This window comes from Solanum dulcamara, chromosome 5 (genome assembly GCF_947179165.1).
Source record: "Solanum dulcamara chromosome 5, daSolDulc1.2, whole genome shotgun sequence".
Lineage (NCBI taxonomy): Eukaryota > Viridiplantae > Streptophyta > Magnoliopsida > Solanales > Solanaceae > Solanum > Solanum dulcamara.
In genome coordinates, this window is record NC_077241.1 from 67,293,355 (window position 1) to 67,317,983 (window position 24,629).

Sequence of the window (24,629 nt, forward strand, 5' to 3'; positions counted from 1 at the left end):
CTCCTAATTTTTATCCATATTACATTCAACATACATATTGAATAACATTGTGGAGAATTTTCCGTTTTCATATGTCGTTTAGGGTTTTGATAGGCGGTTTGGATCTGTTATTGATCAAAAATTTAAAAATAATATTTGTTGGTTATTAATTTTAATTCGATTGTTTGATTATTAATTATACATAAAAATAAAATTATTAATTATATGCAAAAATTTATTCAAGATGGGGAATAGAAAAACAAATACATTAGAAAACAAACACTTGCAAACATCAATGATCATGCTCCAAAGTTGATTCAATTGATATTTAAAATTATTTTTAAAAAATAATATATTAGGTATAAATAATTATAAAAATATGAATATAGTTTGCTAGTTCGATTATTTCTTTAGTTTTTTTTGAATAAAATCATAATTAAATCAAATACTATCGATTTTTAAAAATATAAAATTAAATCAAATCAAACTAAATCCAAATAAATTCATTTTTTTGTTTGTAAACACCCCTAATGTGGTTTGAAGTTAGTTTTATATAACTTTTTGACTCTTTCCCCAATATTTTATAGTAATTATTAGATATAACAAAGCGCCAAATTTACTGGCTTCCAAATTAATAACAAGTCTACGTGATTAAACAAGTAATATTGTTTTAGTACAAACTACGATCAAGCTATAAATAGTTATATAGTTGTGAAAGTCAAGGTGGAAAAATTACATTAATGGTTGAATTAAACTAATATGAACGAAAAAATCTATAATTATGTTTATTGGCAATTTGTGTCTTATATTTTAATTATAAAATATTAAAATTTGAGATATGTTTTAAAATTTTAAATAGGCCAACGCTATATTTTGGGTCAAAAAGAAATCTGAAATAGATTTTGAGATTTGATTTTCAAAACTCTGAAAATTTTATGAATATTTGAAAAAATATTTTAAAAAAAAACAATACTTCCAAAATCTATCGCCAAGGGAGCTAAATTTATTAATTTAGGGAAAGAAGTGGGCAGAAATTCATTTTAAGCTCCAAATAGTTTCTAATTCCATCTTTTAACCCTAAATAAATTCATTGTGTTTTGAACAATTGAAAATGAAACAAATGCATTTTAATATCTCGATGACTAAAGTCGTTAAAAATTTATTCATTGAAAATATTCAATCGTTCACCAATTTAACTATTCAATCGTTCACCAATTTATTCATACATCAAATGCTGCTGAAAAAATCATTACAATTTACTGATGACATTTTATTCGTTGAAATTTTATCTCGACGAAATGAATTCCGAATACAATTTTTGAAAATTCAGGCAATTCACTTATTGAAATATATATGATAAAAAGATAATGTAGCAATCTGATAATGAGTATTCCAATTTAATCCGTTACAAACCACTCTATTCAAAATTGGCCGAAAAGAGCATCAGTCAACATTTTAAAAATTTAGAGTCAATTAGAAGGAAAAAACTACATATTTCTTAATCTTATATTTTTGAAAAGAAATATATGCTAAAGAACCACTTTAAAATTTTAGCACAATTTGAACGCATTACTTAAGATAATTATCTTTTAAATTTTGATGCTAATAAAACTGCAAATAATTGGAATGTTTAGCGCGCTCTCTCTCTCATAATTCTTTAGGGCTCGCTTGATAGGATGGATAATGAATAATTAATTTTGAGATTAATTTTATCTCATATTTGATTAAAATAAAAGTGTGTGATAATTTATTCCAAAATTGTACTGTTATTTTTTTCCACATTGAGAGTGAGATAACAATTTTGAAATAATTAATTCTGAAGCAACTTATTCCCAACCAAACGAACCTACTTAAACCATCCCATTCTATGTACTATGTTAATCTTTCAAGCATACTATACTAAGGAAAAACAATTTTGTGATTTCTCTGTGAGATCAAACAAGATAAATCTAGATTTTTCCATTGATTAGAGTTAGGAAAAAAAGATTGTGAAAAGTATTCTCCTCTTCTGAATGAAATTTTTAAAGCATAAAGCCAACAAACATATAGAATTCAGTGTTGTTATGGCTACACCTTTGGATTTGTTATTGTTATCTATTTTTGCGATGAGAATTTGATATGACATAAGAAAAGTTGACCTTTATCAACCATCATATTATCATATTGGGAATCGATAAGAAATTGAACGGACATGTAAAAAATAAGTAAAATCGGCGCAGAAAAAAACGCATGTGCTTCCTATATAATATAGAATTGCCCACTGTTTCACCCTCATATTATCATATTACTTTTAATAATAAAATATGATTCAAAATGGAGAGCAATTTAAAGAAACAATCTTAAATCTTTGTATAGTGTCCCCTGATTGAATAATTTGAGATTCAATAGAAAAGAGATGCTCCTGTGCTGGCTAAAACAAAATCACAAGCTTAACACATCTTTCTTAGTGGATTGTTTTTATTGAGTTGGTTGACATCATACACTTCTTTTTATTTTCTCATTGTGTGCCTCCGCCAGACATAAACTCACTAATCCACCTAAAAAAGATTTTAAAAAAATATTCACTCCAACCTTTTGTTCGTAACTCCTTTCTTCATACAAGCTTTGCTCCTGTCTCTTTCATCACAAGCATTTCTTAGAATTGTATTTTAAGTTATTTTTACAAAATCTAGCCGCCTTGAAAAAAAGAAAATAATAAGAAGAAAAAGAAAAAGGACTTTAAAATGAAAAAAAAAGAGAGGAAAATGGCAAAAGCAGGTAGCAGGTATAAACTTGCCCGTTAGTATTGAAAAATATTTGAAAATTTACCAAATATAAAATCAATCCAACGGCTGAGATTATTTTAAACAAACATCATCCACCGTTAATCCAGTCTCAGTATGTTTTTGAAACCTTAAATCCTCATAGGGTTTTCGAATAACTTGTCCGCCCTCTTTAACATTTGAATTCCTAACAGACCGTTTTTTTCTCATTATTTTCTTCAAAAACACACCCACTTCTCTCTTTCTCTCTCTAGAAATTTCTCTCACTAAATTTCATCAGTTCATTTGCAGATCTTCCAGTTCATCCGTCAATCTTTTTTGCGTGTTTGGAATCGATCTGCAAATGTGCTTTGTTCTAATTATTCCACTGGTTTGGTTGAATACTTTGAAGTTGTTTTCTGTAAGTGCATCTTTTCCTATGATGGGTAATTGTTTTTGGGTTTGATGTAATTGAATTTATCTTTTTTTAACGTTGGATTTGTTAATTTATGATTTATTGGTACTTGGGTAGTTGTAAAGTTTGAATCTTGTTGTTGTTAAAGGATGTATCTTGAACCCTAATTTGATTACATTCTTTTGTTTGATCATTTTATTAATTTCTTTTTGTTTATCTTGCTTTGGGATTTCTGTTAATTTTGCTGATTTTGTTTTGTTTATAGTTTCCCCAAATTTATCTGTTTAAATTCTTACTGAACCCTCAATCCAATGATTGGTGGCATCAATGAAGACCTATGTTGTTCGGACTCTTAAAAAATACTTACGGGTGCGTGTTGGATCCTTTTGGAAAGTAGTGCATTTTTAGAGGATCCGACATGGGTGTAATTATTAAGGGAGCTGTGTCTTCACTTCACTTTGTTCTAGTAGTTGTACCCAGGTGATTTTGAGTTTTATTAATCAAAAGAAGAAGAAAAAATCAAATGGGAGAAAATCTAACCCTTGTTGTCTGACCCTTTTTCGGACCCCGCACATAGTGGGAGCTTAGTGCACGGGGCTTCTATGTACGGGGAGAAAATCTAAATGCTATTTTAGGCTTCAACGAAAGACAAAAGATAAGATTAATGAGTTGAAAACAGAATTTTGAATTCTGTTACGGACTAGTTTATTTAAGTTACTTATATCAGATTATATTGTAAGCTTTCTTGTCTTTCTGATCATAACACCCAAAAGGATCAGCTGATTGCTTGCATAATATTTATTGACCCCACCTTGCTTATAATATTTGAAGGGCTTGTGATTAGGGTGAATGATTTCTTTTCTTTTGTTGATCCAGCCAGAATATCATATGCTATATCTTTTTTCTTTGTTTGTATGAATCTTTTGTACAATTTGAATGTTGCACAAATTTTAACAACATAAAGTTAAATTCTAGTTTACTTCCAAAACTATAAAGAATTAAGTATCCAGCAGACTTTTAATTGCTGAAACTGGGACTTCTGGTTTGTTCATGAAAGAGCAGATGTGGCACAATCATTAACGAAGCACTCGGGGCCTTTTTGTATATTTTCTTTTCCTCCTTTTCCACCAAGGAGATTCTCTGATCTCATTCTTTTTAGCAACCATTATGTTCTGATTTTGCTCTGACCTTAACCTCTCATTTTGTCATAAGAGCAGGTAGGAGATCCCACATCTTAGGGTGGCGTATAATGAATTGGGGAAGACATTTTGGAGAGAATTATCGACCTTTGGGTGTTGGGTTATGCAGATTTGTCTTTGTGTCAAACAACCATGGAAAGTGACAGAATAAGCACTCCTTCCGATGGCACTAGCAATAGTTTCCAAAGAGTTCGAGCTTTGCATGGGTAATTTTCAAAGCAGTAGATCATTTCTTCTTTCATTCCATATTTTAAGTGTCATTATGTGATTTTGTGCATTTTTTTATTGAATTTTTTCTGCTATGTTACACAAACTTTTCAGTCTTTGGACACAACATTAAAAGGCTATTAAGATGAATTTTGAGTTCAGATATAGAGGCCGTTTGGATTGGCTTATAAGCTGCTTATAAGTTGTTTTCAGTTGTTTTTGAGTGTTTGGCTGACCAACTTAAAGTCATTTTGTGCTTAAAATAAGCCCCAATAAATAGTTGGGTTTATTTGGATGAACTTATTTTAAGCAGTTTATAAGTTGAAAACAGCTTATAAGTCAAAAAAAAAAAGATGGCCTGCACTTACTTTTTTTTTTTAACTTATAAGCAGTTTTTAACTTATAAGCTGCTTAAAAATAAGTCAATACAAACAGGCTAATAGTCTACTGTGGTAAATCTCACTCAAATAATCTGTGGAATGTTGAACTACTCACTCATCTGGTGCTAATGTTAACAGGAGAACTAGTGGTCCTACGAGACGTTCCACAAAGGGGCAGTGGACTCCTGAAGAAGTAAGTGGGCACTTCCTCCGTAGAGACGAAGTTGAAATTTTATGCATTCAAGTTACTATTTTTTTTTAATGTATTTGCTTTTCCTTTTTGTTCCTTTTTATTTACACTTAAGCTTTTCTTTTCCTCCGTTGGGAAAGGGTGGTAATCCATTTCTAGAATGGGAACTTTTTCCCAGGTTCTTCTATTACGATATAATAAGGTTGGAATGGTGGTACGTAATTAAAATTTCTTGTCCATGTCTACGAGGTGTAGGTCCAAGTACAAGTAAAAGAAGGGAGTGTAGCATTAATCAAATTATGATGAATCCTCATAAAGCAGAATATATGTAGAGGATTCATATTTGTGCTTTCAACTAGTTTGACATTGTGGCATAGTTGATTTGTCCCTGCTTTTTAGAAAAAGAATCCTACGCTAAGAGGCATTGATGATGACTACTAGCTGCTACATATTTTGAAACTTCAAATAGGTTTATGGTATTTGTTTCATATTCACAAAAATATCTGAATTTGTATGGTTCCTCTTTCCGAGAATTGTTTCCTCATAAAGTTAGCCAAGGAATATCTGTTGTTAATAAGTAACATAACTTAATCGATATAGCAATAAGAAAATACTGATATGCACAGCGTGTGAAAAAAAGAAGAAGATAGGTATCCTACAGTTTCTGTGTAGTTACTATATTATGTAGGAACTCAAAAGAGATTATCAACATTGTGTCTTTCACTTTGTCCAAAAAACTAGTTAAGTATAAACATACAAACTTGTGTTTATGTGTTGCAGCTACTGAGCTCTCAAAACATCTTTCATTCTTTCATTTATATCACATAGGATGCAGGCATGAATAGTGATATAATTGGGCATATGTGTTTTTGTCCACTTTCCTACCCATCAGCTGCTTATAGCCTCCTTTACTTGTATAAAGTTGGCACAAGAATATCTGATTCCCCCCTTTTTCCGGAGAGGTATATAGCAAATTTCTCTGGATCAATAAATCTCAACGATACTCAATTATAATATGATGATCTGCATAATGGTAAAGGATTTAATTTGAAAAGTTACTATGTAGGAAGAATGTTAGAAGTGTTCTATGTGGTAGATGGCTATTGATTGGGCGTCTATTTAAAGTTTTATTTGCATTAGTTGTTGACTTTTATGTCCTTCTGCAATCCCTAGGTTTTGATTTTCGTTTTATACATTTTTACATGTGATGGAGTTTGATCAATTTCAGTATACATTTCAACTTTTTTGTTTTATATATTGCCAACCACATGAATCCTTTTCCTTTCAGGATGAAACCCTATGCAAAGCTGTCCAACGTTTTAAGGGGAAAAACTGGAAAAAGATAGGTAAAAGCACTGCATCATCTTGTTATTTATTAACCTAATGTGCTTGACATTCGTGGAGCATACTGCTGATCTTTCACCTTTAACACAAGATGCTGATGGCAATGTTATCTCACCACTTTAACAGGACTATCTCTGCAGTTGGATTAATGAAAATATGTTATTTCTAAGTAGATCACACTTGAGGAGACAGTAAAGCTAATCTGATGTTTGTACAATAACTTGAGTTTTTTCAGGATGAAGTGGTCAACTGGTTAATTTATGGACACAGGAAGTAAAAGTTATTTGTCAGTTTCTGTAAACTGCCAGTTTCTCTTGATGTTTTGGTCATATGAACCGAACTGTTTCTCTAATCAGCTTACACTCAAACCCTTTCGATGATGTGTGCACTAGTGCTTCTATTTATTTTGACCTCTACTATTATGTGCTAAATGATAGTCTCAGGACAAAAGGCCTCATTTACTTTTATGCTTAGAGTCGACATATACTTTGAAAGAAAAAGTCAATCTTAGGTCAAAAAATAAAGGTCCAAACTAGGGCAGCTGTTCGACGTGTAGAACACAATTAGTGGTTGTTTCAAGATGGAATAAGTAAAATAATGTAAATGTCTCTGAAAAATTGGCCCAAAAGCATCTTCTTATCTAAACTTTGGTCAAGCCTGCAGAAATCAACGTTTACTTTGAGTTTGAAGTTGATCAAAGCTCAAGAATAAGACCTAAAGGTCATCATAGGGAGGTAGTTCTGTTTTAGGAATTAGGATATGGTGTGTTTATACTTGTCTAGTTATTTGAGATTCACCGCAATCCCAAGTTAAATGTTCTTTTGTCTTGGGTCAGTACAATCCCCACCCCACCCGGATGGAGGTTTCTCAGTGCTTTCCATTTGACAGTAAGTACTCACTTTTTGTGCATCTCAATAGTAGTACTAATTCAAAAAGACATTTGCTCTGGATGAGGTAAACCTTGTCTGTTTGGAGCAACTTTGGGATTCACCACCGTTGTTTTCTGCATCAATGGTTCGTTGCTCACTTGTCCTTACTTGTTCTGCTCATACTTTTAGTCACAGATTCATATTTGATTAGACTTTAGAGGAAGCAGCTGATAGTCATATATATCCTGACATCACCATAAATTGTTTGCATTGGGTTAGAGATGTTCTAGTTAAATGAGTTGGCCTTCCCAGTTAACCTGTCTCCACTATCATTTTCCTTAGAAATATTTGCTGGATTAAGATTTTTGAGGCATCAGTCTTTCCCTGTTATGATATATATGCTGCGTTTGAATTGGTTAACCTACAATTGCATTTGAAGTTCTATGAGACACACAGTCATTATAGCAGAAACTATTTGACATAATATCAGCTTACTGCTTCTTCAGCATTTGGGAATGTACTGATTTGAGAAATTTATTCTGTGCAGCGGAATGTTTTAAGGACCGGACTGATGTACAATGCTTGCACAGGTGGCAGAAGGTTCTTAATCCTGAACTTGTCAAAGGTCCATGGTCTAAAGAGGTAAACACATATGCTTGAATAATACATGGTTATGCTGGAATACTCAGCATCCATGTCTTTTATAGTGCTACTAACCATTTTGCTTCTTGACTTCCAGGAGGATGAAGTAATAGCTGAATTAGTTAAGAAATATGGCCCAAAAAAGTGGTCCACCATTGCTCAACATTTGCCAGGACGTATTGGAAAACAATGTAGGGAAAGGTAAGCAAGTTGATTCTTTTGTTTTCCTAAATGCTATGTGCGTACTGCTTTTTTTTTTTTTTTACCTTGATATGATTACAGTTTTCTCCATATTTCTTTTGTGAGTAAAGTTTCGAGAGCTTGTCTGAGGTAGCTTGTGGGTTTTCAACTTCCTAATATTTCTCATTCAGTTTAAATGGAGAACTCTACACTCCAGATGAGCATTAATTTTTTTAACCTACTTAGTTGCTGTTTTCCACCTAAACCCTTTTCACTAAGTGCTAAACGCTGTTCATAAACTAATGTTTGGACAAGTCTCAGTAAAATTTAAGAAATGTATGTCAATGGAATGATAATGCAGAGACATCTAATCATTGCCAGTGGAAGAATAGGAGTTTTGTGGTATCATTTATGTTCAATTTTCTTTTATTTACCATGATTGAAATTGCAAGGGACAATTTCTCCAAGAATATGAAGCTCATTTTTCCACTTTTATTTGTGAATATGTTATAATAATTTTTAAGAGTGATCTTTTCAGGTGGCACAATCATCTAAATCCTGGAATAAACAAGGAAGCTTGGACTCAAGAGGAGGAGTTGACTCTGGTTCATGCCCATCAAATTTATGGGAACAAGTGGGCAGAGTTGACGAAATTTTTGCCTGGAAGGTACTTTGAAGCTGTCGGCCACTCTCTTTTATAGAGCAAGAGTTTGTTTTGGTTTATTTTTCCCTTTGAGTTGTTACTGAGAATTCCTACATTATTTTATATGACATGTAAAGATTTTTCTATGATTTTCAGGACAGATAATGCAATTAAAAATCACTGGAATAGTTCTGTCAAAAAGAAATTGGACACCTTTTTGACATCAGCACCACTTGCACAGTTCCCTGTTCTGCCTAATGTCAACCAACAGAACCAATCAATCCGTTCTTCAATAAAGTTGCAACAGAGTAGTGAAGATGATAGTGTTCGTAAAGAAGGAACAGAAATGGAGGAAGTTTCAGAATGCAGTCAAGGTTCAAATTTTGCTGGCTGTTCCCAATCTACAAGTGACATGGGCAACACATTTGCACATACAAGAGAGGAGGGCACATTGCTAGATGATTCAAATTATAGGAAGGACCCAAGCTCCAGTTCAGCACCGTGTTCTGAATACTATACCCCAGCCTTTGAAGATATTACTTTTTCAATGGAAGAAATGCCCAGTGAACTTGCCGAATCCAAGCTCCTGGAGCATAACTTCTCACATGACTGGGCAACATCAATGGGAAAAGATTGGCAGTTTAATCCAGATGACATACCTAATATTTCTCCTCTGGAGTTGATGCAGGATTCTTCAGGTCTCTTCATGCAGTGTCTAACTGGTACTGGGAATCATGACATGGTAACCTTTCCACAGCAAAATGGAATGAAGTTCGAAACTACTAATGATGGAAGCATGGTTGTGGGGTTACATCAACCAAATGAAATGTTTACTTCTGTGGAGGGTTTCAGGATGGCATACCCTGAGGCAGAAATTCCTCAATGCTTTCCTTCTGAAACTGGTATGAATGGTGTAGATGAAACTGCTGGTTCTTTGATTTATCAAATCTCAGAAGGTGGAAATATGTCTATAGAAAAGTGCAATCCTCTCTGTTCAGATGTTATGGGAACTTCATCCTGTCAACCATGTTCTGTTCCTTCACAGTTTTCTTCAGAACAAAGCTCACTCATGTTTGATATTGCCTCAAATCAGTTTCATAATTCTTCACATCCAGCTCATGAGTCCCAGACAAGTAAATGTGATGGTTTTCTATATCCCATTGAATCTGATAGTCCTTGTGATAACGTTATGGACGATCCTCTCCTGAAAGACCAACTGGATCAAACAAAAGATTCTGTACAGCTTGTTTCTGTGAATGATTTTGGCTCAACTCCTTCAAATACTGTTCAAACATGTCCATTGGTGAATGGAAATTCAGCTGTAAAAGAAGAGCAGAAGGATGGGGGAGCCTTATGCTATGAGCCGCCTCGTTTTCCAAGCTTGGATGTTCCATTTTTCAGTTGTGATCTTATACAATCTGGTACAGATACACAGCAAGAGTACAGCCCTCTTGGCATCCGCCAGTTGATGATGACTTCTGTGAACTGTCTTACTCCATTTAGGTTGTGGGATTCACCAACTAGAGATGGTAGTCCAGATGCCATCTTGAGAAGTGCTGCCAAAACTTTCACAAGTACACCTTCTATATTAAAGAAGCGACACCGTGATTTGGTGTCACCTTTGTCAGAAAAGAGATGTGGAAAGAAGCTTGAAAGTGATCTCCGTCAAGAATCATTTTCTAATCTGGCTAAGGATTTTTCTCGACTAGATGTTATGTTTGACGACTCTGCAGATGAAAAAGCAATGTCTTCCCTAATTAAGGATCAAACTCTGGAACTTCAAGCTTCATCTGAAGATAAAGAAAACATAAATCCAACTAAAGATGGACAAATGGAGGAGGATAAGGGACGCAATGGACATTCGAGCTGTGGAACTTCTGGGAGACAGTTAGATGGAGGTGAAGTTCACTATAAAGATCAAGGAACAAGGGAGGGCAAACGGCTTGGAGCCAATGATGCAATCGGAAAGGTGAATCGAGTCATTTTGTTTCCTTTTGGTACCATTTTGTGTTTTCTGAGTGGTGGTGGTGTCAGTATTAGCATTACCATTTAATATTAAATATGTGAAAAAAATTCAGTGAAAAATTTACACAATCAAAAAACTGGATCTCGGTGTTGCAAAATTCCTTCCTTTATGTTCAAGATCTTGACTATCTGTATTTCCTTTGTTTCCATTATTCTTAATGTGCTGGTGCTATACAGTCTTTTAGTCTTGTTGCATGATACTGTAACATCTTTTATAGTCGATCTAATTTTGGGTTTCTGTTCAAATTCTTGCACGGTTTTAATATGGTTATGAAAACTGCCTATGCTGATTTACATATAGTTGCAAGACCCATTCAACTATACAGTCTTTTAGTCTTGTTGCATGATACTGTAACATCTTTTATAGTCGATCTAATTTTGGGTTTCTGTTCAAATTCTTGCACGGTTTTAATATGGTTATGAAAACTGCCTATGCTGATTTACATATAGTTGCAAGACCCATTCAACTCATTCGGCAGAGAATCCTCTAATTGGAAATAACTTTTATGCTCTGCTTGTTTCAGATAAAACAGCCTTCCGGAGTTCTAGTTGAACTGAGCGCAAGTGATCTGTTCTTTTCTCCTGATCGTTTTGGAGCCAAGTCTGACAGAGCTACAAATCTAAGCAATAAAGCTCTAGGAAACCAGTATGCTAGACGACTCGAAGCTGCGTCAAATCAAGGTTCTGTTTCATCTTCATTTGAGACCTCATGTTTCTCTGTCATTTGCTCTCCTCGTATGCGTGGAAAGAAGGATGGAAGTAGTTTTGTCATCACTACATCGATGCAATCTGCTCCAACATCAACTGCCTTGGAGAACTCAGCTGAGACTTCAGGAAATGGAGTTGGAGTTGAGACTGTAAGCATGTAAGATAGTTGCTGTTTTTTTTACCCTCTTTTGTTTTTTCTTCATACCCTTCCCACAGCATTTCTTTCCTGCAAAATTAAAGGCCCATTGACCCCATTTCTTTGCAGCTCTGGAGAAACACCTTATAAAAGGAGTCTTGAATCTCCTTCAGCTTGGAAATCTCCATGGATCTTCACTCCTTTTCTGTCAAGCCCGAGACTTGATAATGAACTTACTTTTGAGGTAAATAGGATTTTGGAAATTACATTATGCATTCTACAATGAGACTAATATCTTTAATATCTTTATGTTTGCTCTTCTATTCTGTTTAAATTCCAGGCTCTTATTTAAGTACTTTGAAACTTTGTAGGATCTTGCACTGTTTATGAGCCCAGGTGACAGAAGCTATGATGCTATTGGATTGATGAATCAATTGAGTGAGCAGACTGCAGGAGCATTTGCAGATGCCCAGGAGGTATTGGGAAGCGATACTCCAGAGTCAATCCTACGGGGGAGGAACTCCAAAAACCAGAAAGCAGATGAAAATCATTCTCTTTTGTCAGCAAATGCTATGGTATGTGCGATCCTAATGTCAAAATGATTGCAAACTAATCTTTTGATTTTTTTAATATCCTCAGCTAATTTATGCATGTGTTTTCACATGTCATCACTTTGTAGTTTCATTAATGTGTTTTCAGATATAACTATGCAGTTTTTCAGAAATTTTAACATCTTTGCCTCTTAATCTTTTTATATTCCTTGCGAAAAATGAACTTGAGGGAAAAACATAGCTGTTTTCTTCCTTTTTAGTTTGTTCCGAAAAGAATGACAGCTATATTTGTAATCTTCTTAACTTTGAACTTCCCATTTTATTTTCAATAGACATTTAGATCCATAAGAATGGTGTGTGCCAACAGTCTAGTTTTTTCTTTCTCAAATTCTGTTTCCAGTCACACATCAACATATAACATGCTCAAAGTTTCTCAGCCTAACTGAAACTGAGGCATGAAAAATTAGGAATCTGCTCATCTGTTAACTAGTCATGAGAGTTAAATGTAGACTGAAATTTTTAACTTTCCTATTATCTGTTCATTTGCAGAGTGAGAGGCGTACGCTCGACTTCAGTGAATGTGGATCACCTGGAAAGGGAAAAGAAACTGAAAAATGTTGCACAAGCAACAACAGCTTTTCAAGTCCTTCTTCCTACCTCTTGAAAGGCTGCAGGTAGCAGTAGCAAGTCCTTTCAGGGTGGATGGAAATTCTTGCTGTAACATATATATAAGATTTGATATACCTGTGTGTATTTTTTTTATTTTTTGCCTTAATACAAATACTTGTCCAATTATTTGTCAAAAGATATGGATTAGATATTATCATTTCATTAAACATTGTTCTGCTTAATTCCATTTGCTAAATAAAAAAACCAATTTTGTACAAAAGCCCCTCTTGAAGCTTCAATTTGCAGGATGCAATGATACTGCACCTAGGAGAGAAAATAAGGATTGTGTAGCAATAGACTGAAATTGCTTTTACTAACATGGGCAATTTTACAAGTTCTACAAATATATGATTTGGATCACATGGTTGTGTTACATACCAATATCATTGGTTGACCTCCCTTAACCAGTGTACTGGTTAGCTAGGTGGTCTACTGACCATAGAAAGTTCTACAACTCGTAGAGCCATCCGTAGAAAGGAACCAAAAATGGAAAATAACAAGTTGCGTTAAACGAATGGTCATATCCTCATAGTAGCAGATGGTTGTTGAGAGCTAGAGCTCGAGACTGGGGTACTTTAATGACCGGAATGTGCAGTCATCAACTGAGTGAGCATAGAAATTTTTCCTCTAAACTCATAGTTCTTAATTGAGTTGTTTAGGTTTTGAAATTCCATCTCTAATTATGGGTTTTAATTGCAAAAAATGTGGTATGTTTTTATCTACATAAAAGGGCCTAAAATGTCCTTAAATTATTAGAAATGGTACAAAAAAGCATTTCATACATTTATTGGGTTCTAAAATATCCTTGACATTCACTTTTAGGTCCAAAAATGACCTTTTTTTTAATGGAAAAGGGTATGAGCGGCATTTTTGTACCATTTTCAATAGTTCGAGGGCATTTTAATCCCTTTGACGTAAATAAAATTCTGTTAAATAAATTTTGATTTATAATTAATTTTAACCAATAGATGGTCGCCACGTATTTAAAAAAATTATTTAATTAAAATATTGTTAAATAAATTTTGATTTAGAATTAGTTTTAAATAATTAAATTGTAATCAATAGATGGACGCCACGTGTTTAAAAAAATTATTCAAATTATTTAATTAAAATTATGTTAAAGAAAAAGTCATTTTTGGACTTAAAGGTGAATGACAAGCGCATTAATTTTCAGAATTTTTTATGATAATCATCCACTTTTAGTTCCAAAAATGACCTTTTCTTTAACATAATTTTAATTAAATAATTTGAATAATTTTTTTAAACACATGGCGACCATATATTGATTACAATTTAATTATTTAAAATTAACTATAAATCAAAATTTCTTTAACATAATTTTAATTAAATAATTTGAATGATTTTTTTAAACACGCGGCGGCCATCTATTGGTTATAATTTAATTATTTAAAATTAATTATAAATCAAAATTTATTTAACAGAATTGTAATTACGGAAAAGGACCTAAAATGCCCTCGAACTATTGGAAATTGTACAAAAATGTCCTCATGCCCTCTTCCATTAAAGAAAAGGTCATTTTTGAACCTAAAGATGGATGTTAACAACATTTTAACCCCAATAAATAGATGAAGGACAGTTTTATACCATTTTCAATACTTACACCTTTTTCCGTTTTATCTGTGCTCCACTTTGTATTAAGCAACTGCCAGCAAAGTAACTTGTCCTTTTGCACAAAAAGGCTAATTATCCTTGATAAATACTTGGCTAGTCAAGTGGCAGATGAATTAGCAGAATATGCTGCAACTCTATACAAGAAGCACAAATTCTGTTTATGTGGGGGTAAATTACAAAAATAACCCTTAATATTTATGATTTCTTAAGAGAACGAGTAAAGGAGAAAGTGGACAACTTATATGGAATGTAGGGAATAGTAGTCAAATTCAGAGTTTCAAAGCATCATTAATAAGTTTCGTTTACTAAAATAAACCTCTAGTTAAAGCTTTTTCAAAGGATGTGTCAGGTCAATAGGTGCCAAGTAATATGAAATGGAGGAAATAACTAGCTAAAACAAACAATGCTTCAGTGAGAAGACTGCTCAATTACTGCTTAATACTATCAAAGTATCAGGCGAGTAAATAGTTTGAGTCATGTGTCCAACTTAGGTAAAAAGTTTGAATTGAGTCCAATTTGAATAAATACTTTGCCTAATGATCCAATTTGTGTAGTTTTCCCAAAAATAATTACGCACTTCATTTTCCGTATCAATTCTTTTGTTTTTCTATGTTATTTTCCAACAATTCTTCACTTTTTTATACAAAAGAAAATCAACAATTGAAATTTTCCCAATTTACTCATTCTATCTTAAATGGTAAAAATTATGAATTGTAGATAGTGAGAATGGAGACCTTACTCGAAGGTTTTAGATCTTTGGGCCTTTGTGGAACAATAGAATTGTACATTAGCCTTGACTACACCGACCACCTCTGAGGGGTGGTTCTGTACGATGAATGGGATACACAAAGTTATCAATAGATTGAAATATTTCATCGAATTAGTTATATATATAATAATTTTGAGATTTACTAATACTCTCAACCAAACCAAGATTATTATTTATTATTCCTCATACCAAAAATGGAGTGTTACTATATTCAAGAGGCACGCCTGCTTTTATTTACACCATAAGATGAGAATATGACTTCTCCAGCTTCCTTTTTAACCCTATTCGTGTACACAGAGATGCACAATAGAACTTCATTCTGAAAGGTTGAGTTCCATTTTCATTCAAAGAAGTGATCTTGGATCAGCAATCATCCATAAATCAGCTCTACTCTATAAATATTCAATGTTCCACCTTCACATTGTACACGAAATTGAAAAATGTAATAAAAGCCGTTAAGCCAACTGAGATGGCACTAACAACTAACAGTAATTTCCCAAAGAACCAACACCGATTACCAGTTTTTCAATTAAAAGTACTAGTGTTGAACACACTCATCAGAACGTTACACTCTGGGAGATGGGCTTAATTAATGAAAATAAGATGATAAAGAAATGAGCTTTGGCTTTATTAATAATTGCTAGTAACAAATGTAGGTATGCTACTATTATTTAGCAACTAAGACTAAAGAGGTTACGATAATAGGTTTGCTACATTAAGCAAAATCTATTTATTCTACTCATTACAGAATATAGGTTTATTATAACCTCTAACTTAGGAGGAAAACTAGTTATTACAAGGAGAGGGGGAATAGCAATTAAGCAAGAAATACTCAGCCAACCAAAACGATAGCAGCTAACAACCTTAGAGAGAACATGACGGAAAACAGTAGTAACTAGTAATGAACTCAACGAGCCCGAGTCACAGCAGCATGGATGGCATCTGTCAGATGTGGAACTGTCCTGGAGCTTAGACCTGCCATGCTAATGCGTCTGCAAAATAAATATGTGATTTCTAAGGTTTTTGGATTATCTGATAGCCAAGCTTTCATAGAGGTTGCCACAATTATATACCAACTTAGTAAGAATCATGTTCTAGAAATGTTCATTAATACCATCATCATTTTCTTAGTTCAGGAAAGTTAAGGTAGAAATAAACTACAAAAAGAACTAAGCGATGACTGATATGATTATAACAAGTTCTTCCCCACCCTCCCTTCCCACTTTCTTTTTACCTTCCTTCCAAGGTAGTAACTGTCGCTTTACTAGGTAACAAAATCACATATCAGTTGGATGAGGAGACATAATATTGTCTAATATGACACAAACAGAACTTTGTGACGTAGAAATAACATATTACCCATCTGATGTCATGTAGATGTGATATTCTTTGGTCATGAAGGCAACTTGTTCTTTGTTAAGTCCTGTGAAAGTGAACATTCCAATCTGCTTGATAATGTGACTCCAGTCACCAGGGGTACCTGCCAATCAAATTGACGTGAATGGAAATAGATATCTTGCTCATTGCAATGTTTGACATTTAAATGGATTAAGGAGTGATTGACCGGAAGTTAAGGAATTGACTACGTATAGAGACATCATGATTCTAACACCTGATGTGCTGACAGAGAGTTACAATGTGATCTTTTTAATATAATGTGGATGGCGTTCAAATCAGAAACCTTGAGAGGAAGTTAGAAAGAATGAGATCTATCAGAAGACGACTTCTTGATCAATAGTTTCACGTCATCAAAGGCATCACATAAAGATGTGCTTGGGATGGTTTTCTGAAGGGAGAAAATCCATTCAGCCATCTTTATGGGGTGTTAGTACCACAATAGTTGGCAATATTTGATGCAACGAGAATTACATAAGCACTAAGGAAGATCGAGATGTGTTATGTTTTAGAGAAATGATTTAAGTTGTCTAAATTCCAGGTTTTGTTTGCTTTTTCTTTTTCCTGGTTAACTTTCATTCAGGAGAATCAGCTAATACGAGTTGGTCTTTTTTTCATCAATTACGTAGGAAACATGAGCTTTTTCATCTGACATATTGCAGCAGATTCTATAGGCAGCAGTGCACAACATTCATATGTAATTTTCATATATAAGGACACCTAACATAAATGATGAAAATGAAGAAGAAAAAAAACAGAGGCCGATACAATACGTATGGAAAACATGCATATGCAACTGCTAACAATGTTACCTCTAGCACGTAAAGCATCAAATAATTGCTGGCGCATTCTGATGATTCGATCAGCCATTGCTTTCAACTCAAGAGTCCATTCATGGTACAAGTTTCTGCAGGAATTTAGTGATTTATTTTGCAGAACAATGAATAAACCTAATTTCTGAACATAAACTGGAATATTATATCATACAGAAACTTTTTTGACAAAATAATATCATACAGAAACTAGGAAATGCCTTTTTAGTGTCCGAGAACCAATGTTCCTGATGGTTGATATATTACCTGTCTTTGAGGATTGCAGCAACTATTGACGCACCATGAATTGGCGGACTGGAATACATTGGCCTAATCACCATCTTCAACTGGCTCTCAACTCTGCTTGTTACATCAGCATTTCTGCACACCTGCAGATTTGAGAAAATTTAAAGAGAGATAACTGTCAGCAGAGTGTAACTGTGATAAGCTACTATACATGATATTACGTGAACTGCCTCCCATAACAGGTTCTCCATTCATTCTTGAGATATTCATTATTTCGAAGATGGAACCAATATGCTACAAAAATTTTGATATCCCTTAATGACGGGGAATTTTTTTAGGTCATGTTCCAGGCTGTCAAGTTTATATATTTTGAAGTAAGCTATAAGGGTTGAGCAGTTCATAACTATAAGTCTAATGTACCTCCACATTTCAGCACCAGAAAAAAGGCCAATTTACAAAACAATAAGAAGTATCATTAGAATCAAACATGATTCGAGAAAAAGGAAGACAACACAACAAAAGAACAAATGGGCATTCAAATGTTTCAGAATGAGGCACAGGTTATCATTTTAGACGTACTATGCTTAAAGCTCCGACACGTTCACCATAAAGCCCCATATTCTTTGCATAACTTTGAGCAACAAGTACTTCACCTCCATCTGCCACAAACATGCGAACAGACTGTGCATCTGTATCTAGGCTTCCACTAGCAAAGCCCTATAATATAAAAGTTTGATTATCAAGATTAATCAACATATATTAAACAAAATGTCTCATATGGAAATGCTCATATAGAAAAAGACAAAAAGCTCTAGCTTTGGTCTGTTGATGATTTTTCTTACCTGATATGCACTATCAAAGAAGGGTAGCAATCCTTTTGCTCTCATCAATGTCCTAATTTTCTCCCACTGATCTATGGTTGGATCCACACCAGTGGGGTTATGTGCACAAGCGTGAAGTAACACTATCGCTCCTGACGGAGCAGATCCAAGGTCTTCCAACAAACCTGTCATGTGTGGAAGGAAAACTTCATAAGTAAGTCAACATCAAGCGGACACAAGCACACAATATTAAAGTTAGCCCCTCAGGTTTAAAAACATGGATTATAGAATATTTAAGTTTAGGTGTGTCTTATATTCCATTATCAAGTAATACATCTATTTTCCTCCACTCTCTTATTTTCTCACATAGCATTAGAGCCTCTATGATCAAGTAGATACCCTAAATAGTTTCTCTCTTTCAAATAGTCTCCCAACCAAAAGTCAATTTTCACAGTTCTACTATTGCCTTTTCCAGTGACCATTAGATGGCACCACTTCTCTTTACTGTGACTACAGTCACAACATCAAGCCTCTTTCCCTTGACTGTTTCAATAACCTGTGCCTCTTTCCTACGCAACACCATGCTTCATTTCAATAATTGTTCTGGTAACACACACACTTTTAGATAGTCTCCTGGCCTCTACCCTCTGGCCTTTCAGCAGCACCGCCTCCTTTTGACCAGCATTATTTCTATTCTTCCTCCTATGTTCTGACCATTGCGGCGGCAAAAATTTTGTTCAACATTTCACCAACTACATTTTTTCGACAAGTTCCAATGATTTGTTGATCTAACTGGGTACTTTTCTATGTTTTCAGCACAAAAGTCAAATCATTAGATGTGTGTTGCATTCCATTATTATCAAGTGACATATTTATCTCTCTTCCCTTATTTTCTCACGGAGAAATAGTTATAAAGAAAAACCACAGAGGATGATGGCTTCACAAGTTTGTCCAATTACTAGACACAATTTAAATTGTGTTTTTACTATTTATGCAACCAAATAGGTGAAACACACAACCTCAATTTAATTCAGATTTGTGATAATTTGCAATCACATACCGAATAGGACTGAAAAGAACATCCATCTTTTCAGAAGAGATTAATAACAAACTGAATAGCAATAGATATTTATCTACTGGAACAATATCCAGTTACATCATTTTCTTCTAGGAAGAACCGAAGAAGTTTCAACAACATGATACCCAGTGAAATCCCACTTAGTGGAGTCTGGGAAGGGTAGAGTGTACGCAGACCTTACCACTACCTTGTAGAGGTAGAGAGGCTGTTTCAGAAAGACCCTCAGCCCGAGTGTATCAAACCCAAGTGAAAGAAGGAAAAAACCGATGAAATGAAAAAAACATAGCAGTTAAATAAGAAAAGCAGTGTACAATCGTCAAAATACGCAATAACAACAACAAAGAACCGAAGTTTCGTACCTTGAAAATGGAGTCCACGGGTTGCTGGATCATAGTAGCGGTAACTCTTAACTGATAACCCAGCTAAAGTAAAAACTTTTGGGTGGTTTCCCCATGTTGGTTGGGGAATATAAATAGTACGCTGCATAGAGAATTACATCAAGGTTAATTCGACTTTGAAGATTGTGTACTCATTCAAGCAAACAATTGAAGGAAACAAAAATGGAAGTTAAGAAATCAAAGTAGTTTTACTTGATCATAATGTCGAGCCAAAAATTCACCTCCAACCCTCAATGAGCCTGTTCCAGACAAGCACTGCACAGTTGTTACTCTGTTCTCTTGAATAGCAGGGCTGCTCCAAGCAAAGAAAGTAAAGATCATAAAATAAAGGCCACTGGTATAAGATGAATTAAAAATTTGAAGCATATTAACAACTCTCTTATAACCTAGATTTATATGAAGCAAGTCTGTAATCCTAAACTTAAGAACATCTAAAAGAGCTTGCTAGACATAAGATAAACCTGTCTGACAGCACTAGACATTGATCTTACACTTCACACATCGCATTGGGGTGGCATGGATGAAATGAAGGCTTGCGTTTGGAGTCCTGTGCGATAAGAATGTACCACCCAAACTTAAAGGGAAGTTTTACAGAGTGGTGGTTAGACCGTCCCTATTGTATGGAGTGGAATGCTAGTCAGTCAAGAACTCTCATGTTCAGAAGATGCATGTTGCGGAGATGAGGATGTTGAGATGGATATGCAGTCATACTAGGAGCGACAAGATTAGGAACGAAGTTATTCGGGAGAAGGTAGGAGTGGCCCATGTGGCAGACAAGATGAGGGAAGCGAGGCTGAGATGGTTTGGACATGTGTGAAGGAGGTGCGTTGACGCCCCAGTGAGGAGGTGCGAGAGGATGGTTGTAGGGGGGAATTGAAGGGGTAGAGGTAGGCCGAAGAAGTATCGGGGAGAGATAATTAGACAGGATTTGGCGCAACTCCATATTACCAAGGAAATGTCCCTAGATAGAAAGGAGTGGAGGATGCATATAAGGATGGAAGGTTAGTAGGGGTGAGGGATTAGTGGAGGATCAGCTTATTGTGTTGTGTATCGTGTCTCTATTATCACACTATTTTACTGTTAGTGTTGTTTCTTCATTGTAGACTGTTAGTGTTGTTTCTTCATTGTAGACTTTCTTATTCATTGCTATGATGTTTTTATTGTTTCTTATTCTTTTTTACCTGGGTTTGAGGCACTTGAGCCGAGGGTCTTTCGGAAACAGCATCTCTACCTCCTCGAGGTAGTGGTAAGGTCTGCGTACACTCTACCCTCCCCATACCCCACTTAGTGAGATTTCACTGGGTATGTTGTAGTTGTTGTAGATGCTAATGCTCTAACCAAATTTTGAAACCACATTTGCAAATAGTTATCGCTTAAATTAGATTACAGAATGAAACCACACAGAAAAGTTGGGAGTACATCTGATAGCACCAACAACATGGAAGTAAAATATATAGAAGTGAGTGGCAGTTCCAAGAACGACTGACACATGGAATGACATGGACGGGATGGAAGGTTGGCTGAAAAATGTAATGTGGGGAGATATTAATAGATGCTTCACAAAGATTTACCGAGCAATCAACTAAACACTTCGTAACGAAGCCTTAATATTTCAAGGTATTATCTTATGCAACTAAATACACTATTTATCTGCCTGCATATCTTATCTGCAATACTAAACAGAGAATGGTAACAACACTTGTACCTGTCAGCACCAAGTATCAGCTTAGCACTCAATTTATTGAAGTCTGTCAGCCCAGTAATTGGAAGGTACTCTTTAATGCGAGACCTGAAGAAGCCTTGAAGGTTAATCACATAGGTTTAAGAAAAAATATGGATTCAAGTTTCTTGAAACGGAAAGCAAGTACCTATCATTTACTAGTAGCTGTTCTGCTTGTCTAACAACATTCAAAACAAGAGGTTTTCCTTCCTGATACCGCCGCACAAAGGAAAAAAAAGGAACACATTAGTATTTTTAGCTGACATATTGGAATATAGCAGCACAAACTAAGGATCCCCGGATTCAATAGTCAGCCAGAAAAACTCAAGAGATTCTTCTGAAATCTGAGGAAGGAGGAGTACTAAGCATCCCCAAGTCCTTTGTCAATAAACCTCCTTCACAATTATTCCTTCAACGAAAAGATATTAAGAAACTTAAATCCAACTAGGAACTTTAACATCTCAATTTACTCGGGCAGGCAAATAAAAGAACTAATTTTAGTCTGTGAGTGGAAAATCAACATGTCAACTTGAGAGATCCATTGTTTTGAGTACACTCGAAGAAAGGTTGGGGCGACTCAGACCCCGAGAAATAAACACCTTCATGAAAAATTTGTTGATGGAATCTAGTTTCTTAACAATAATACGATGCAATATACAAATTGGTTTTGACAGGGTCTGATCCAACTAGCCTACAAAACACAAATGCAATATTCTCTGTGATCTTTAGAACAAAGACATTTGATCCAAGAAGTCTCAATTACTACTAGGTATGAGAAGTAGAAATCACAAAGTGACAAAGTAGATATATAGAAACTGTTTAATCTGCTTTGATTTTTGTTCTACTTCTCAGAAAAAACTCAGAACTGTTTAGTGTATTTGGCAATGATATAACAGGAAATGGAAGTAATTTGAGTTTTATCACTAACTATGACAATCCAAAGGTCGTTTTTTCCATATCAATTACTAGTTATGTAATCACAGAACGGCCAAGTACGCTATATTATATTTTATCAGTTATGTCAATCCATAATTTTAAAAAATCATTTCTTAGCAAAGCATTAGTCAAACACTTCAGCGTTGGATGAACTATTGAAAACCAAAATAACACCACAATCACCAAGACAATCATAATTTAAGAAACTAAAAAAGCAGATCCACTATAATAGTAATTTCTCGTGTTTTTGGATTTCAATCAAGGAAATATCTAAACCATGATTGCTTACCTACCAAAAATAGTACCGGATTGATGACAAAATGTAAAAAAAAAATCAAGTAAATGGATGATCACCTCTGTCCTATATGCACCAACTCCCAAGTTCAACTTCACGGGGCTGGTATCTGTGTTGTATGCAACAGTAACCTAATAACCAAAACATAACACCAAGATATGCCATCAAGACTTCAATCAATCTATATTTGAGATCTCAAAATAGGCAAAGATCATGACGAAAACTAAACAAAAGTAGACTTCTTCAATTAAACACATTTTTGAAAGATATTACTAAACCGATTTTCTGTCTGCCCGCTCATTTTATATGTAAAACAGAATCAGAAAACTTGATCAATGAATTTCATCTCTTCCTCAATTAAAAAAAAAGAATTTGGAAAATTCAATCATTTCCATTTCTATCAATCGGACAAAACTCGTATGAACAAGCTCCAACAAGAAATTTCAAGTGATCGAACTCACAAAATATAAATCATCCATTTCGTAGAAAAGAATATTCAACTTTTTTCAATAAAATGGATGTTCTTACGATTTAAAAAAACTAAAGTTCCTCCTAAATCAGCTCATAATAAGAAAAGTAAACACGAACACACACATATACAGAGCGACTTAGAGAGGGAGAGGGAGAGTTACGCCGAGAATAGGATCTTCCGGAGCGCGAACGATATGAGAGAAAACAGACTGTTTTCCATCATATCCTGAGGTCGGAGCAGAGACAATGAAGTGGTTGCTGTGACCTTTGACGGCGGCGGAGGACGACGGTTCAAGGTGCCTGGCCAGAACACTCAACCTCCGGTCGGCGGAGGGTGCCGGTGATTCTTGTGTGTGCATTTTAGTAATACGGAACTTTTGCTAGCGAAAGTATGCCTTCCTATTTAAGTTAAGGTTTTTCAACTTCGATCTTGTAAAATCGATTATATATATAGTAGAAGGGGAAGGAGGAAAAGCTAGGGTGACAGCGGTGATGGAATCTGTGCTATCTGATGACATGGCAGTTGTAGGGCCCATAATAACTGTCTATTTATTGGCATTATAAGATGGTGATAAGCATTCTAGATGAAGGACGACTTTTTTTAATTTCTTTGTGGCACGTTGTTCAAGAATGAAGATTTTGTTGATTACGCAACCATTTATTTTTTTGCTTTCAAGCAAGGTGTTTGAACTTTGATGGCGAAATCCGTATGTGCCACTCTAAAATTGACATCAATTTTTATTTGGATATTTTAATTAGATTTTATTTATTTTAGATATTTCAAGTAAGATTTCGATGTGTGATTTTAATACTTTGTGCTGACTTGACACGTTACGTGTGCTACACCCATTTTAAGCGCGTGGAGAACGTTTTTTCTTTAAATTTTTTTTGTTGTTGTTCTTCTTCTTCATTTTTAGCATTCTTCTTCTTCATTTGTTGTTCTTCTTATGCAAAATCAATTAGCACGATTTTGTTTTGATTATTTAGCTTTATTTTTGTCAATCATACCTTTTACTTATTAATTAACCTTTCATTTTCTCTATTTACTATTTGCGTCGTTAATTAATTGGAGCCACGTGAATGAGGGGAAAAAAAAGAAGAAAAAGGAAACCTACATCTCTGAAAAAAATTCTTCCTTAATCGCAGGAAAAGAAGAGCTCTAAGAGTGAGAAAACAGA

General features: G+C 34.6%; 2 protein-coding genes across 3 annotated transcripts; one reads left to right on the forward strand and one right to left on the reverse strand.

Annotated features, from left to right (window-relative positions):
- Positions 1-2,870: 2,870 nt before the first annotated feature.
- Positions 2,871-13,094, forward strand: LOC129889432 (transcription factor MYB3R-1-like). 2 transcript variants are annotated; one of them, XM_055964720.1, is made up of 12 exons: positions 2,871-3,141; positions 4,353-4,540; positions 5,060-5,114; positions 6,400-6,457; positions 7,872-7,966; positions 8,064-8,167; positions 8,685-8,813; positions 8,946-10,758; positions 11,339-11,679; positions 11,788-11,902; positions 12,030-12,233; positions 12,759-13,094. In XM_055964720.1, the coding sequence occupies exons 2-12, from the start codon at positions 4,467-4,469 to the stop codon at positions 12,885-12,887; spliced, it is 3,117 nt and encodes a 1,038-aa protein (XP_055820695.1). In that variant the 5' UTR covers positions 2,871-3,141; positions 4,353-4,466; the 3' UTR covers positions 12,888-13,094. The 2 variants fall into 2 exon arrangements, with proteins under 2 accessions (XP_055820695.1, XP_055820696.1); XM_055964721.1 differs by having other exon boundaries at positions 4,348-4,540; positions 12,759-13,088.
- Positions 13,095-15,886: 2,792 nt separating this feature from the next.
- Positions 15,887-23,886, reverse strand: LOC129889434 (aspartate aminotransferase, cytoplasmic). The gene is made up of 12 exons (XM_055964722.1): positions 23,613-23,886; positions 23,040-23,111; positions 21,898-21,959; positions 21,735-21,818; positions 20,222-20,321; positions 19,991-20,111; positions 18,575-18,738; positions 18,312-18,449; positions 17,754-17,875; positions 17,487-17,581; positions 16,639-16,759; positions 15,887-16,271 (listed from the first exon to the last, which is right to left on the reverse strand). The coding sequence occupies exons 1-12, from the start codon at positions 23,808-23,810 to the stop codon at positions 16,187-16,189; spliced, it is 1,362 nt and encodes a 453-aa protein (XP_055820697.1). The 5' UTR covers positions 23,811-23,886; the 3' UTR covers positions 15,887-16,186.
- Positions 23,887-24,629: the final 743 nt, after the last annotated feature.

Excerpts from the sequence above, each read along its gene's own strand:
- LOC129889434 (XM_055964722.1), bottom strand. The coding sequence starts at position 23,810 with ATGCACACACAAGAATCACCGGCACCCTCCGCCGACCGGAGGTTGAGT. Across the intron at positions 23,112-23,612 it reads CGGAAGATCCTATTCTCGGC|GTTACTGTTGCATACAACAC; the intron begins GTAACTCTCCCT and ends TTTGGTTATTAG. Across the intron at positions 18,739-19,990 it reads CCGTGGACTCCATTTTCAAG|GTTTGTTGGAAGACCTTGGA; the intron begins GTACGAAACTTC and ends CACACATGACAG.
- LOC129889432 (XM_055964720.1), top strand. The coding sequence starts at position 4,467 with ATGGAAAGTGACAGAATAAGCACTCCTTCCGATGGCACTAGCAATAGT. Across the intron at positions 5,115-6,399 it reads GGCAGTGGACTCCTGAAGAA|GATGAAACCCTATGCAAAGC; the intron begins GTAAGTGGGCAC and ends TTTTCCTTTCAG. Across the intron at positions 8,814-8,945 it reads ACGAAATTTTTGCCTGGAAG|GACAGATAATGCAATTAAAA; the intron begins GTACTTTGAAGC and ends TATGATTTTCAG.